The 16,906-nt window shown below is 42.5% G+C and overlaps 1 protein-coding gene across 3 annotated transcripts in view; it reads left to right on the top strand.

The window, feature by feature from the left end:
• The window catches only part of trappc9 (trafficking protein particle complex subunit 9), a 196,876-nt gene that overhangs the window by 95,473 nt on the left and 84,497 nt on the right, over window positions 1-16,906 (top strand). For all 3 annotated transcript variants that reach the window (XM_062409866.1, XM_062409865.1, XM_062409868.1), the window contains 2 exons: window positions 2,202-2,344; window positions 14,062-14,172. In XM_062409866.1, the coding sequence (XP_062265850.1) occupies window positions 2,202-2,344; window positions 14,062-14,172 (254 nt within the window). The remainder of the gene's footprint in view (window positions 1-2,201; window positions 2,345-14,061; window positions 14,173-16,906) is intronic.

Below are 16,906 nucleotides of genomic sequence, written 5' to 3'. Positions count from 1 at the left end.
CATCCTGGACATCCCTAAAGGTATATTGGCAACATATTTCACCAAACTAGAAAAGCAAGATGAATGATTTATTCCCTTGGGTTTGGTGATAATTTGGGCTGTGAAATGATTAAAATTTTTAATCAAATTAATCACAGGTTTCTATGGATTAATCATGATTAATCACATTACCGATTTCTCTGTATATTTTTGTGAAAACAAACAAGTTATGACAAAAGACGGATATATATATATATATATTTAACATGTTTTCTTTTAATAATCATAAACAATCAAAACAATGGTGCTGCAACTCAGCAGTTCTTTAGCAGTTCTCTTTGCTATTCCATATGGAACATTAATATAATCTTCATCCTAAACAGAATTCGGGCTTCTTAGCCATTGTATGGTTGAATAAAACTTTTTTCTTTTCTTTTTAAATCAAACAGAAATTATTTGAGCTTCTTAGCCATTCTTTTTATAGGATGGTTGATTTTTTTTCTATTTTTTGTCAAACAACCTTTAACCACACCATGACACAATCTAATGCCTCTCAAGGTCCTCTTAGCTAGTCGTTCTTTAGCCAGTTGGTGAGGCAAACTAACTTGTTCACATTCTATGACAGTAAAGCTGACCGCTTCTTTTGCCCAATGTGTCATGCGCGTGAAGCTGGTTTAGCGCATTGCACTTGAACGCCCCTCGCCGACAAACGCATGCTTGGCGTTGCGGTGGTACTTTAGGCGAGTATTACTACTGTGAAACGATAACGTCTTCCAACAGAGTGTACATATCACCTTGGATTAGTTGAATGTTCGATCTTTGTTTTTTTGGAACACGATCTTCCCGTCGCGAAGGTTCTGTGGTTCATCAGAGCAGCTGCCGTCTGACTGCATTAGAGCGGCGACTAGTGCAGAGTGGGCGGAATTGTGGGTATATTGAAAGTTCCTTGTGCGCATGCGTTAAATGTGTTAAAAAAAATAACGAATTAATCCTGTATTTAATCATAACGCGTTAACGCGCTATTTTTCACAGCTCTAGTGATAATATCAATAAATGCTTGTTGTAAGCTCAAGTAAAGTTCCGGGGTCAGTGCCTTTTCCAGATTTATTTAAAAACTTAATGGGTTCTTTCTGTCTTTTCCCATGTCCCATTTTGTGAAATTCCGTTCTGCATTTTTTGTGTAATCCTGCTGACAATCATACACACAAACAAACAAGCAAACCAACCAATAAACACATCAGCTGACAGAAGTGAAAGATAATCACTTTGGTCGAGGTGAAAACTTAAATATCAACCACTTGGCAATGTGGGAAGAGAGGTCAGCAGATCACTAAGCTTAGTAAAGAAGGGGGAAATGCATATAGTATTAGATGTACTATATAGAAGTATGACAAAGATGTGAAATAAGGCAACGCAGCCCTAATGTAAGTGAAAGTTTAGCATTCAGGTGCTTGGTCCGCAATAACAAAATTCCCCTCTAATGTTTTCATCTCTCTTTATTCACTCGGCTGTGCTTCTGTCATTAAGTCGTAATATGCCAGACGTCTAGCCAGCAAGCTCTGCATCGCTCCACTTTGGATCTGTTCCCCACAAGAGGCAAAAGAGTGAAAACAATCAGGGAATCAGCGAAAATTGTTCTGCAAAGGCACTGCCAGTGCCTCCATTAGCAATACATGGGCAGATGAAATATGCCCTATAGGAAGAAAAGCGGGACCTTGGATGCTCCCTTTGCTTTTATATCCCCCATCCTTTGCCCACTTGGCTACCTGAGTAGAGTCCACCTCCCCCTCTGTTACTATGGACCACGGTCAGAAAAATCCCACCTCTCCCACTATGCACTCCTCTCATTTGCGTCATATCAATTCTGAATTTACTGATATGGACCACTGATCACTGAGGGTGCCTGCTGAGGGTGGTTATTGGCGAAGGAATGAAGGATTCCTTGTAGAATTTTTTTTGGGCCAGTGGGACTGGTGGAGGTCACAAATGTGCAGCTTATTTTTTTGCTTTGATTACTCTTCCGGATCCATTGATTTGAAAAACACATCTGTTTTGCTGATGGGACACAACATGCTGACCATGACCTCTGACCCAAATCCCACTCAAGTCTCCCATTCCGATATTCCTTTGGAACACAGTTTTCTTTTCCCCCCTCTGTGTAGCACACAGTCAAAGCAGCTTGCTCTAAAGATTCTGTGTGTCCCTGCCTTGTTCTTTTGCAGACTTTGGAAGCAGTGATGAACTTTAAGTACTCTGGCGGAGCAGGCAAAGTGGAGGGCTACTACAGGGAACTGTCTCTGGGAGTCCATGTTGATGTGGAGCCTTCTGTGTTCTTCACCAGAGTCAGCACCCTCCCTGCTACCAGGTAACACACACACACACACACACACACACACACACACACACACACACACACACACACACACACACACACACACACACACACACTAAGCCATTTACCATCATTATTCTCAAAAGCAGATTCCAGTATAAAATAAGGCTGGAAGCACGGACTTCAAATCAATGGCACAATTATTTCAAGCTTTTACCTTGATTATGAATAATGGACAATCATTTTATAATACACTCATGCATTTGTGTGTGTGTGTCTCCTCATCCCCGTCACACTGATTGATGATATCCTGGCTGTGCACGGCACATTACGTCTCGTGTGTGAGCTGCGTGCACGCAAACATCTTGGACTTTATTTCAATGTGTTTAAATATGTGTTTCCTATACTTTAAAGCAAAACATTAAGTAAACTTTAAGTCCTGTACGTGTCCTAATAACTTCTGACTAGTGTCGGTGTTTATTGTTAATGGATAGTGAGCGCAGGTCAGTGGGGGAGTGAGGAGGGAGGACCGGCAGCAAGGTGAAATGGCTCGGAACGTAGCAGAGTCCCGAAAGTCGTTTCTGCACACACTGGGGAAAGTGTTAACCAAAATAATGGACCTGAGCAAAGTAGGGTTATCAGAGGTGTTGTGCTGAACAAAGCTGCCAGCTGCTGCTGGAAACAAGCTTTGACATGAATGTCTGCTGTACACTCTGGGATAATCAGGAGGATTCTGGGTCTGATTGAGCCCTCTTGAAGTCAGGGAGACACGTGTAGTACGAAAGGGACAGCGATGGGTCAGTGAGCAGAAACACACTGTAGCAGATGCTTTGTGTGCTGATGGGGAAGTATCACCACTTCGCATGGGGATTTTTTCTCGTACCATGTAGACGGCATAAACGGAGGATAAGCTTGTGGATTTGTGGCAACAGTATGAGTGCAATACATTACACAAACAAGTCAACCAGCTGACGATGCTGGTTTTTTTATTTTCAAAGTTTCCATGTGTAAGCTTTAGGTGAACATTATGTTTTGGTAGAAATGTGTCATCTAAGTTGTACAAATTGTTGTACGGGAGCGGGTCCTCTCTACAGAGGTCACCATGTCTTTACAGTAGCCAAGACGGGACAAACTAAACACCTTTTGAGTTTTTTATGACAACTGAAGGCTACCACACGTTCTCTTTGATGTTTGGAGGGGGGAGGTGAGGTGAAATTTTCCGCTGCAACATGCAATCTCAACACTACATGTCACTAAATTCTGCGAACTGTTTAACCTTTAGGTCAGGTTTGATAATGGGTCATTTCCCAAGTCTCTGGCATCCCCACTCAGAAACTGTCAGTTTAAACACCACATGTGTGGCCTGTTGGGAGTGTGGAACCCCTGTTGTACCTTAATTTCATAGTTTTACTAAAGTTGTCATAAAAACGTCTCCCAATATTTCTACACAATACACAACCTGAACCCTTGCATATAGAGCAAGTTGGTAGAAACGACCATGACACAAACTTTACAGTGGAGCTGGAATAAGCTTGAGCCACATGCCACAAGCTTGATTCCACAGGTTTTGGTCTTGAGGGGCCGAATTCGGCTGCTCTGTCAAGGCCAGATATGTAGCTTAGTGAGATGAGTGTCTGGAGAATAATCTACGATTGAAGCATAGTGCAAGCCATCAAAACAATAAAGTAATAGATAAAGAAGACTGGGCTGTTCATGTTACATTATGAGGATGAATCTAGGTTGAACATGAACAACACAGCAGGAGTTTCCTCCCTCAGGCGTGTTCACAGCAACACAAAACAGAAGTCTGTGGAGCGTTGAGGTGAGGTGCAGCAGGAAGAGGCCAGAAGTAACATATTAATTCCACTATGCAGATCACATATTTTAGTTTGAAGCACTTTGACACCAGGACCTTTATCACTGAAAGCTCTCATAACATCTTCGCACAGCTTTTTCTTCCTCAGGGGTTTGATTTTTTTTTTGTGTGTGTGTGTTTAAATGTTTGCGTCTGTGGTATGTTAGAAAGGCCATCAACACGCCCAATTGCTTGGGGAGAATCCTGATGAGGATCTCTTGCCGTTTTCTCAGGTTAGATTTTACTGGGGGTTTGCAGGAGAAACTCTAGAGAGAGTCCAGCGCCTCTCATTCAGATGTTTCCATTCACAAACACAGCCCCTTCAGTTGATCTGTGTCCTTCCAGTCAGTTTTGGAGCCGACATGCATCCAATCTTCTTGTTGTGTTTGCACCAGGTCCCTTTGACAGTGCAATTCAAAAGCCACATTTCTCAATCACTAAGAACAGTATCAGCAATCATCTTACCTAGGCACAAGTGGTGCGTTTAATTTGACGTACCCTTAACTCTACATGCCACACAGCGTATTCGGTCATTGTCACATAAAATGCTACTACATAGAATACTACTCAACCTTCACTCAAATACCACACTAGCCAAGCAAAATCTACCTCAAAGCAGCTCTTGTCATAGTAATTGATGATGAATCTCAATGCCAAAGCTTAATTTGATCTGACATATGATAGGACTGCCGTTAAATTTATCTCATGATGCGGTGAATACATATCGACCTTCCCCTCTGCAGCAACACTCTCGCTCTGGTGTTATTGATATCAAAACCCGACTTAGAAAACGGTATCATCACTGACAGGTCAGAAAGTAGCAGATGTGAATGGACGTTGAATCCATATTCACTCCTCTTATACCCTCTCATACAGTGCGATACTGTAGACATGCTCACACTTCCTCGCACACACCCCGCCCGGGTCTCGCTCCACCGCCACCACGTTTCGTCTACCCCAACCCGGAGAAAAATATCCAAGCAAACGGAGGACAAATCGCAGTGGAGTAATAGCCACTTGAGGTGAATCATTAGCTGTGATAATATCTGCAGTTGAAGCCATCCATCTCGTCTGATAGATATGCTGCGGTGGACGCTATACCATCACCCTGTCATTACAGCCCCCTTCTTCCTCACCTCTACCACACCCACTGCACTTTCTGCCTCATCTCACCGACACACAGTATCCACTGGCTCTCGAGCAAAGCTCCAAACCTTTGAAAATGTGTAGAAAGTGCTTGGAAAGGTTTATTTGTATAATGCAGTATCACATTTAGTAGCTCGATGGGCTTCACAGGCCCGCTCCAGTGGTTCTTTACTCTTCTTGACCTTTCGAAGAATGCCAGTAGAAACTAACCTGAGGCATGAGTAAAATGGAAGACACCTCATTATGGTGTCCATTCTGTGGACCTTCAGGGTTGCCATAGGAGCTGCAGGTGGGAACCAAAAGGAAGGTATTAATGTTTTTTTTCCTTCCAGATGGGGAAGGGTTAGTTGGATTTTCAGTCCTTTCAGAGGGGTTTTAAGGCAACAGAAATAAAGTTCTGTTATCAGTTCTACACGATAGTAATTTTTCCAGTCTACCAAATTTCATAGTTGCAAAACCAAAAATGAAAGTATCTGAATGCTTTAATATAAATGATTCCTACTTTCTTTCCCCTGCGCGGTCTTTAGCACTTAAATAGCCCCTGCTTACCTGTGCTTCTTTTTGCTTGTGCTCAAATTCTTTACTCGGATATTTTGTTGTTTGGACATATGTTCTGCACTCCAGCTCCAGCTTTCTCCTAATGCTCACACTAGTGAAGCATCTGTTCAAAGGTTTCTCTGCTGCTCTCTGGATTTTTTCTTCAGTGCTTGGATTTGTTTGTGCTACAAGTTTGTCAAAATTCCTCAAACAATAAACCACCTCGAGGATGAGTGAAATTATATTTTTTAATATTATATTTATACACTCATCTCATCTCATTTTCATCCGCTTATCCGGGGTCGGGTCGCGGGGGGAGCAGCTCAAGCAGGGGGCCCCAGACTTCCCTTTCCCGGGCCACATTGACCAACTCTGACGGGGGGATCCCGAGGCGTTCCCAGGCCAGTGTTGAGATATAATCTCTCCACCTAGTCCTGGGTCTTCCCCGAGGTCTCCTCCCCACTGGACGTGCCTGAAACACCTCCCAAGGAAGGCGCCCAGTGGGCATCCTTACCAGATGCCCAAACCACCTCAGCTGACTCCTTTCTAAGTGAAGGAGCAGCGGCTCTAATCCGAGTTCCTCACGGATGGCTGAGCTTCTCACCCTATCCCTAAGGGAGACGCCAGCCACCCTTCTGAGAAAACTCATCTCGGCCGCTTGTACCCGTGATCTCGTCCTTTCGGTCATCACCCAGCCCTCATGACCATAGGTGAGGATAGGAACGAAGATCGACCGGTAGATCGAGAGCTTTGCCTTGCGGCTCAGCTCTCTTTTCGTTACAACGGTGCGGTAAAGCGAACGCAATACCGCCCCCGCTGCTCCGATTCTCCGGCCAATCTCACGCTCCATAGTACCCTCACTCGCGAACAAGACCCCAAGGTACTTGAACTCCTTCACTTGGGCTAAGGACTCATTTCCTACCCGGAGTAAGCAATCCATCGGTTTCCTGCTAAGAGTCATGGCCTCACATTTAGAGGTGCTGATCCTCATCCCAGCCGCTTCACACTCGGCCACCAGCCGATCCAGTGAGTGCTGAAGGTCACAGGCCGATGATCCAATGAGGACCACGTCATCTGCAAAAAGCAGTGACGAGATCCTCAGACCACCGAACTGCAACCCCTCCCCACCCCGACTACGCCTCGATATCCTGTCCATGTATATCACAAACAGGATTGGTGACAAGGTGCAGCCCTGGCGGAGACCAGCATCCACTGAGAACGAAACTGACTGGCTGCCGAGGACGCGAACACAGCTCTCGCTTTGGGAGTACAGGGATTGGATGGCCCTGAGGATAGACCCCCTTACCCCATACTCCCGCAGCACCTCCCACAGTTTCTCCCGGGGGACCCGGTCATACGCCTTCTCCAGATCCACAAAACACATGTAGACCGGATGGGCATACTCCCAGGCCCCCTCCAGGATCCTTGCGAGAGTGAAGAGCTGGTCTGTAGTTCCACGTCCGGGGCGAAAACCGCATTGTTCCTCTTCAATCTGAGGTTCGACGATCGGCCGAACCCTCCTTTCCAGCACCTTGGAGTAGACTTTACCAGGGAGGCTGAGAAGTGTGATGCCCCGGTAATTGGCACACACTCTCTGGTCCCCCTTTTTGAACAGGGGAACCACCACCCCAGTTTGCCACTCCTTTGGCACTGTACCCGACTCCCACGCGATGTTGAATAGGCGTGTCAACCATGACAGCCCCTCAACACCCAGAGCCTTTAGCATTTCTGGCCGGATCTCATCAATCCCTGGGGCCTTGCCACTGCGGAGATGTTTATACACTGAAAATGATAAAAAATAATAATGGTGCGTGTGTGTGCTTGCGTGTGTGTTTTTTTTTTTTTTTGCCTCTTAACGAACTTATCCAGCATAGACACTGATCTTGTCAGGACCAGTACATCAGACCAAAGGCTGATCCTAATGAGGCAAACTGTTTAAACTGGCTAGGTTTGAATTGGTCATGGTTAAGATGAGGGATGTTTTGGTTGGACTATCCTCAATGAGTAAATGGTAAGTGTTTGTGCATGTGTGTACGACTTGTTCTCTATTCTCTGCATATGAGATGTCGACGTGACTCACAGTGAGTGTTCTCTCACACCTTAGGTACATTTAACAGTTTAATAACAGCCCTTCTAAAATGTAATGGTGACACTCTGAAGCTTTGCACTCACACATTCATACAGTGTTTGCTTAAATGTCTTAGATGTTTTTTTCCCCTTTGGAGGCGACCACATTACCGTCCTCTTGTTGAGATAACTGCTATTGAATTTCTCAGCTGTGAGTTAAAAGAGACTTTGTAAGTGGATGTATGAAATTGCTCAATAATACAGCAACTTATCCGTTCGATCTGTTTTTGTCTCTCTCACCCATCTCCCCCTCCGTATCAATCCACCATTTTCCCCTCTTCCTCTGTTTCTCAGATAATATGAAAAGAAACCTCCTTAAATTTACTTTTTGCAGGTGCTTTTTCCCGCTCACCTTAGTTTGTGATTTAGCTCTGCTGTTTCTTTTCCTTATCTCCTTTTCTTTCACAATCGTCCATTTTCTCTTTCTCCTCTCTACCTTACTTTCTCTCCGTCTTTTTCCTCCTGATGCCTTTCCGCTGCTGCTGCTCTTTTCTTTTCACGAGGTTCTTCAACTCTCTTCTTTGTCCCTCCATTCGTATGTGTCTCTTTGTGCGGCATTTCTCCGCCCTTTTTAAGCCTTTATATATAGTATCGCAATATTCATTATGAAACGGTGAATTGAAATAGGTTTAAACTGTTAGATTTAAAGATGAAATGATGAGTTGATTGAATTCATTTGTCCATTAAAAAAAAAAATGCCTGTTAAAGGTACAAAGATGTATCAAGACATCAGGGGAAAAATCTGGAAGCAGCCCCCCTGTGTTTTACTTCCACACTGCCTCCCCTCTCTCCCATTAAAAGCACTGCTCTCCCAACCGTAACACACTTCTGCTCTGGTAATGGAGTGGAAAGTACAGAGGAGCTTCTCCCAAGAGGGAGCTTATATCCTCGTAAGGAGGTGCAGAGTCACAAGTGCGAGCGCACAGCAGACAATCTCTTTTTAAATCTGCCTTTTACAGGTTGCACAAGCTGATCATTCTCATCATGATCCTGTTCATGCTCCGCACTGGGAGTTTTATTATGAGAGCAAAGTAAGTTTTCCCATCACACTCGTGCAAGCAGCAGGTATTCTACTGTACCATTATGTGGTTGTGCAGAAAATACAAGCAGTTAGTGTAATATTCTGTGTCCACTGGCAGGGGGATGGTTATGCCATTTATTATCAAGGTAGCCTGGGGATCTGATGTGTATAATCAGGCTTTGACAGCGTCCATCATGGAACACTTACCTGCCACCTTCAGATGGCCATATGGGCTGTCGATCACCTTGATGACAGCTGTTGTGGAGGAAAGGTTCAGGTAGAAGCCGGGGAGTTTTTGAAAGCTGGTGCCTTCTACACTGAAAGGACAGAGTAGAGCTTGTGTGTGTGGGTCTGGGTGCACTGTTGACCTGCTCACAGCTGGTACTTGGCAGCATGTGGTTCAGCTTTGTACCAGAATCAACATTTGCCTTCATGTGATTCTCTTATGACTTTGATGTATCCAACAGGGGCAGGCAGAGATAATGTCACTGCACCTCAGGAAACTGAAGTTTCAGAACGACAAATCGTCTTCCCTCTGCAGCGTCGTGATGCTTCTTCCTGTCTCTGTCTTGCAGTTCCACTGTCACTCTACCTTTCAAACTCTCTCTCTCGAAGAAGAAAACATTAAAAGAAAGTGACACCGTGAAATAAAGGCTGCTTGGCCTGGTGAGCCAAACCAAACTGAACCAATCCAACCCAAAGAAACACTTTCTACCAAACCACAACATTTTTTAAAACAACTATTTTATTTTTCAATCTGTAAACAAACTGTTTATACTGTACTAATAAGAGTTAATGGGTAAGTTTCTGTGCAAACCCAAAAGGACAATCCATCTCCTTTGACTTTTTCTTTTCATCTCTGTCTGTTTCCTCCCTTCTGCTCTCTTCTATTGTGCCTTTCTTTTCTTCTTTCATTACTGCTCTCCAGATCTCTCTTTGCTTATTTCTTATAAGCGCTTCTGCTCTTTTTTGCCTGAGGATATATTAACCTTTGTTTTTTTGGCTTACATTATCTCTTTTCAACTACGTACAGTACAGACTTTACTTTTTTCTCTTAGTCTTGCTATTTCGCATACAGTTTCCATTGGGGAATCAATGCATCTAATGGTTTTGCTCGAACCCTAATACATAATAAACCTTCTGCAGGACATGCCATTTCCCCAAGTGGAATTAAATTAAGTTCCTTTTCCAAGGAGGATGATTTTCCACTCTCCTTTCTCTTTTGCCTCTTCATTTGATGTGTATGGCACGATTCGATGGCCATTTTCCTTTGGCACGCAGAGGACCCTCTTCAGGGGTTAGGCCATATGTAAGGTGACAGTTCTCTTAGAGAAAGTAACACAGCGCCTGGACGTGTGAAATACCCACTGATCCATACTTTAAGGAGACCATTTGCTCAGCATTGTGTTGCCCTGGAAAATACATAGCTCTGCTGGGGGGAATTAACTGGTCCTCCAAAGTGTTTTTAAGAAAGTGCATCCTGTGTGTCACTGCACTACTTCTAACACGTTGCAGCTCCTGTATGAAAGGAAACCTCTGCTGCTCCACTGCCTACATCTGATAGACATCATTGCAAAGAATTGTAATTCCAACTGCGGAGAAATTTTGCTCTGGGACAAAAACAAATCCATTCAGTTTTAATATTTTAGAGTAGAAGCAGTTTTCTTATAATAAAACCAAGTCCACTGTTAAAGGAAGAAATTTATTTTGGGTGAACTGGCCCTTTAGACAGTGAGTATTTGATTTCAATTTCCCTATTTAACGTTGTGCACACACCGACGAGCCAGTAATTAGTTTTGTAGCCTATTTCCACTTTAAATCTTTAAATGTGGACATACACGTCAGCTATAAGTCGTTATAAGCTCCTGCGGCTAAAAATAGCCAATCATTGGCAGTCCTCTAAATCCAGCCCGGCTAATTAAGGCCATTACATTTTCTGCGCATGGAATATGTCACGTTTTTGTGCCAGAACAGCGTTTCAAAATCAGCACGTATTGATTGCAGATTTGCAGAATTGACTGAGCTGTGGGCCCAGCTTTATTGATCTGTACGATTTTTGCCTCAGTCCATGGTGTGTGGCAATTCTACCTCCCACTGCCTAACAATAACCACAGGCCTCAGCCAAACTATAAGTGTCACACCACACTCTCACAGCAATAGACTGATTTGTCTTTTTGTGTCAAGGCAAAGATGGTCAGACCCATCAGCAATTTTGTCATTTTGCACCAGTTATAAAAAAAAATAAAATAAAGCTAAATCAAATCAAATGAACCGAAGCAATTACAGAGTTCATTTGCTAGTGTGGTGGAGTTCAAACCCCCCTAACCCTAACCCTAACCCTGAATTCTGTTGTCATTGGTGATGGTGTTGAATAATATAGTAAATATTAAGTGTGCTATAGTTAAACCCACCTGGGTCATGGAGGAGGCCACGCTATCATCCATTATAAAAAAATCTATTTACCTTTTGAACCTGTGGCGGAGATGTTGCTAATAGAACCACATGCCCTCTGATTAGACTGATTGGATTGTCATTATCGTTAAAAACCTCAGTAGTTAGTGTGTTGGAACCTTGAGTCCTGAGATTAAGGCAGTTTTTACACCTGAAAGGTTTTTACACCTGCTATTTTCCCACTATGGTCAGAATCAAGCTCCATGGCTTTGGTACAGTGTAGACATTTGATCCCGTCTGTTTTTGTTAAATTAAAGAACTGGTTGTTGCCACAGTTATATCAGTATGTCTTTAGGTTGGGCTGCGGTTGTGAGCTCCTCAAATCAAAAGGTGCATATCTATATCTGTGCCCTCACTTTATCTTCGTACATAGTGCACAAACAATGAGCCTGTGTTTCTTAAACGGGTCGTCTGATTGATCACCTCAACCAAACTCCCTGGTCTATAAATCAGTACCTCGCCCCACTCAGCCCCTTAATCATGTCCACCAACAAAGACAACGAGACAGTAAACAAAACACTGGTTGGCCTTGGAAAAAAACTAATTTCTGTTAATTGCAACAGCAGTTTATTAGAGACTTGGGGAAGCTCAACTTAAGCGTCCATTAACCCGGAGATTTAAGAGGCGAGATGCTGGCTGGGAGGGGGGCTTAGTGTAACCTGGAGGGAAGATCGGCTGATAGATGGGCAGCAATTCATTGCACAAAGGATAAGTTTGCATATCCGCTTTCTGTTCATGCTGAACGAAAATAGCTGTAATTGCTTTGGAGTGTGCTCTATAAAATCCCCTTGTTTAAATCTGAGGGTGGTGCGTTTTAAAAAATAAAAGGAAAGAACCAAAACCCTTTTCTAGATGATTTGTTCAGAATAATGTTTCATAAACTTAAAGTGACTTAAATGTTATTCAAAGTATGAAATCAAGCTCAGTTAGGGTCTATTACTTGACTAATGATTTTGTCATGTTGTTATTTGTTAAACTTCAACTCACTTCATCTGTTAAGGCCTTAAGGCCAGTGAAAGACAGTGTCCAGAAGCATTTTATTTAAGGTTGGGCTGTCCATCACAATTGCGTAAAACATCATATATCAAGAGCAGGTTGAAGGAATTTTATCATATTTGGTACAAATCTTTTGTTTGTCTCAAGCATGAACAGTTCTGATTTTGGTGATTGAAGGTCAATTTTTAAGGTCGCTGCGACCTTATGTTCTAGTGAACGTGAAATATCTGAAAAACCCACTGGCAGTCTCATTACATTTGGCACAAATATTCACTTGGGCTCAAGGAGGATCTGATTAGAAATTGGTGGCCAAAAGTCACAGTGACCTCACAAAACTGTAGTTGCCTTGTGAACACATACTCTTTAGAAAGCCTCTGGGAATCTTTTCAAATTTGGGACAGCATGGCCTCACTAAACATTGGAAGTCCGTCCTTTAAGGAATTTCTTCATATTTTGACCAGTTGTCTCAAATGTCAAGGGTCACTGTGACCTCATATTAATCAGAAAGAAATGCACTGGTTGTGGAAGGCATATTACCACAGGCTGGTAATTCGACTTATTTCATATCTTAATGCTATAAGTTAGTTCTTTCTTTTTCACATAAATATTTTCAGTCACCTTATTCCTGAACTTCATCTTATTTCACTAAATCCTACACACTGAACATTTAATGTCACCATGTCATTGTAGATGTACCATCTTTTTTTCAAAGCTGTTGTCACTTCACTCTGTTTCACTTCATTGTCATCACTTTGCTTTACTTTCCCCACTTTCATTCCATATATTTTTAACCCATCTATATTCCTGGGAAACACCATGAACAACAGTATTATGCAGTCCAGTACAAAACAGGCACAAACTATATATCAATATATATTTATTTTATATTTTACTCTTTAAAAGGCTCCTGGTGCCATATAAGAGCAGTGTGCGTAGCTTCCTCATCAACCTCTTTAAGCTGTGGTGGATGTTACACAATCTTTTATCCAATACAGCATTTAGTCATATCCTCAGTTCCAGAAACAGCACACTGGCTGCAGTTCTGGTTTGAGAGATCCATTCCTTTCATCGTTTCATAACGTGGAAGGAAAAAAAACTACTCAGGGGTTAAAATTAACCCTTTGAAAACCTTGCATCATCTCTCCAGTCTTGATCTAAATCACAAATTGGCTGTCTTCTGATCTGCATGAGAAAAGCAGGCCCGGGATGATGTGGAGATGGCCTGCTCCAGCCAGGCCTGTGGGCCTGATGAAAGCGCCGCCACCTTTGATGTTATGACAAGGACTGATGGGTGCTTCACACAGTCTCCTCTCTTGATCTCATGCGTTTGCTGTGTGCGTGCATGTGGCTCTGTATTTTTAGAAAGTAACTTGTGCATAAATTATAAACAGCCACATTCATTACCAAGTCATCATGCACAGGTTACATGGGCAGACCCTATAGGGCTTGAATCCTTGCAAGCTTATTGTAATTTTGTTGTGGATAATGTATAAAGACATTAGGGCTGAGCACCATTTCATAATGGTCTGTGGAACAGAAACAAACTCAATCTCTTAACGGTGTGAACACGCATTTTCTGGTTTTACAGTATTTCATTTTGGCTGTATGTGTCCACAGCACCCGCCATTGTCACCTGCTGCTCGACATCTTCAACCCAACGGAGCATGAGCTCACCGTCAGTGCCAAGAACAACCAGGACCTGGTTCTCCATGCCAGCGAGTGCCAGAGGTGAGTGGAAAGTTCTATGGTCACAAGATTTAGTGTTAACATTTGACTTCTATACAAATACAACTCAAGGCCAGATGTGTCGGGTCAGATTATATTAATTTTCCAATTCTCTTTTTCATCTCTTTGATTTTTGTAGTAAAATAAAACTTACTGCTGAAGTGAAAAACTAATAAATACAGCGTGGGAATATATACAGTGGAATGGATTGCACAGAGATGGCAAAACTAATCACATTCCTTATTTAAGTTGAAGTACAAATACTTAAAAAGACTAAGGTAAAAGTAAAAGTATTGATTCAACTCCTTTAGTCAACTAACAGAAGGAAAGTAAAAGCTCTGCAATGTACTCAAGTTCAAAAGTAAAACAGTTTTTTTAACTTCAATGATACATGATGCCTCTTTTGATAACTCGGCAAAAAGAGAAAAGTTCTAGGTAGGCATAAAAAAGAGGTTTGTTACCCTCTTTGTTAACTGCAAAGTGCAGGAAAAGAGAAGACAAAGAAATCCCTGGACACAGTCTAGTTTTCCTTCAAGCCAAATTTCAGACAGAATAATAAAGACCAAACCGAGGTCATGCATGAGCACCTGGATAATTTTTCACAGGGAATAAATGGATGAGGGATGTGCTCTTGTTGATTAAGTCCCTTTCCTTTGTCCAAACGTTCTTCGCTACTACCGTTTGGAGGGTTTAGAGAGGTCCTCGGATCATCCCTGCCCGAGTAGGTCATGGTCCTGGTGGAACCATTCAAACTTGACTATCTAGAGGAAGTAAAAGTCATAACAAAGTTTCCGTAGGTGAACCTGCGGAAAGAACATTACCGGTACAGCAGCCAGACCAACCTCCGGACACTTAGGGTCTCGCGCTGCCCACCCAACAGCACACATGTTGCCCGGCCTGCGTGTCTCCCGAGGCAGGGTGTGAGCGAGAGGTACGCCGTGCGTACAAGCGTAAGGTGCAACAACTTCCGCTCCTCATGCAATGGATGGGGAAAGTCTTGCTTCTCCAAATCTGGCAATGCTTCCTGGTTCTTTGATCCGTGTCGCTGCTGGTATTTTTTCTGTAGCATAAACTGTACACTCAGTCAACGCCCACTCACGGTTTACTTTCCCTCCCTTTGTTGTTACAGCTTTTACGTTGTGTTGTCTTCCGCGGATGTTGAAACAAGTAACAAGGCAGTTTTAGAATATAAGGAGTAAAAAGTACAGATATTTGTGCTATAATGTAGGGGGTAAAAGTAAAAAGTCATCAGGAAAATAAATACTCGAGTAAAGTACAGATACCTGAAAATCTACCTAAAGGACCCATCGTATGCCCATTTTACCACAGTTGATATGGCTCCTTGGGGTCTTAATGAAAGGTCTGTACCATATTTTGGTCAAATAACACAAGGATCATTTAAAACAGCACCTTTTTACCCTGTCTAAAACAGCCCTCCTCAGATTGACCTGTTTTGAGTGCCCACCCCCCTCTCACTTTTCAAGAGTTTTTGGGACGTAGACATGCCAGATACCGAAATTAACGTGTAGAAACACTACAAAAGTGGAATTTTCATAATGTACTGTAATGTATTGCCCTTTTAATACATTACAGTAACAAAGTATTTGTACTTCGTTACTTCCCACATCTGGGAATGCACATAAGCCATTGAATTGCACATACAGAATGAATATTGTACGAGTTACAAGAGATAAACCAGAGATTAACCAGAGATAGACCAGAGTGCAAAGTCAAGTCCATAATGGGTACATGTAGTTCTACTGGGACCAGAGTTGGTTGTTCATTGTTACTGCCACAGAAAGGAACAACCTGCGATACCTACTCCTTCATCCCTGAAATTATATTTATTTTTTCAAAAACTAGTTACAAACTGCGTCTGTCAGTTTAATCTACAGCCAATGTTCTGTATTTTCGAGAATCTTTATTGTGTGAAAACCTACTGTCACAAAACCCGACTACTGCCAGACCAATCTCTGCACAGATATAATACACAATCCTTTAGGGTGCACTGTAAAATAATTATAATTTTTTTATCTCAAAGTAAAGTCGTGACGCCATTGTATTTACATAATGTGTACATTTCTTGTGTAGATTTTCGCTCTGCTAATGGCACCGTTAACTGCCTAATAATAAGTTACTCAGATTGTGATTCAGGGTAAAAACAGGATCAGGACAAGATGAGATTCTAGAATTTAGAGCTAGTAATATCTAGTTCTATATATCAAATTTAGTATTTAGCCAAAAACAAAAGTTTGGAGAGAAACAGGGGAAAAACAATTTTTTCTGTGAAGTTTTTTCTCTGTCTTACGTTTGCTCAGCTCGCTGGAAAGGGAAAAATAATGATTTCTCTCAGCACCATCTCTCTGGTGCATTCTTAGCCACGAGCAGAGGTACACTGTTGGTGACTCATAGGTCTTTCTCTTTAGGGGTGGAACGTCATTGTTTGAAGGGAAAAGAGGAGGAGGGGGACCAGAGCCAAAACAACTTATCACTCTGGTCAGGAGTATTTTTTCTCCAGTGGACGAATGTGGCGTTAACATCAACAAGCTTACTGTAGGTAGCAGTATTTGTATTTTATTTCAGGATCCACCCAAAACATTTCAGAAGTTCCTCAAAATGTGTTTTGGGAAATAATGTTTTATTTACCTCCCTGCTTTTTGGGATTAGCTAGGAGCTGTTTTTATCTTCAGTTGGGCTTCAATCCACCTGTTTTATTAGCATTTTCAATTTGCACACA

The sequence above is a fragment of the Platichthys flesus genome, chromosome 17, assembly GCF_949316205.1.
Source record: "Platichthys flesus chromosome 17, fPlaFle2.1, whole genome shotgun sequence".
Classification (NCBI taxonomy): Eukaryota; Metazoa; Chordata; class Actinopteri; order Pleuronectiformes; family Pleuronectidae; genus Platichthys; species Platichthys flesus.
The sequence above is the reverse complement of the archived record's forward strand: the minus strand, read 5'-3'. Positions and strand labels throughout refer to the sequence as shown.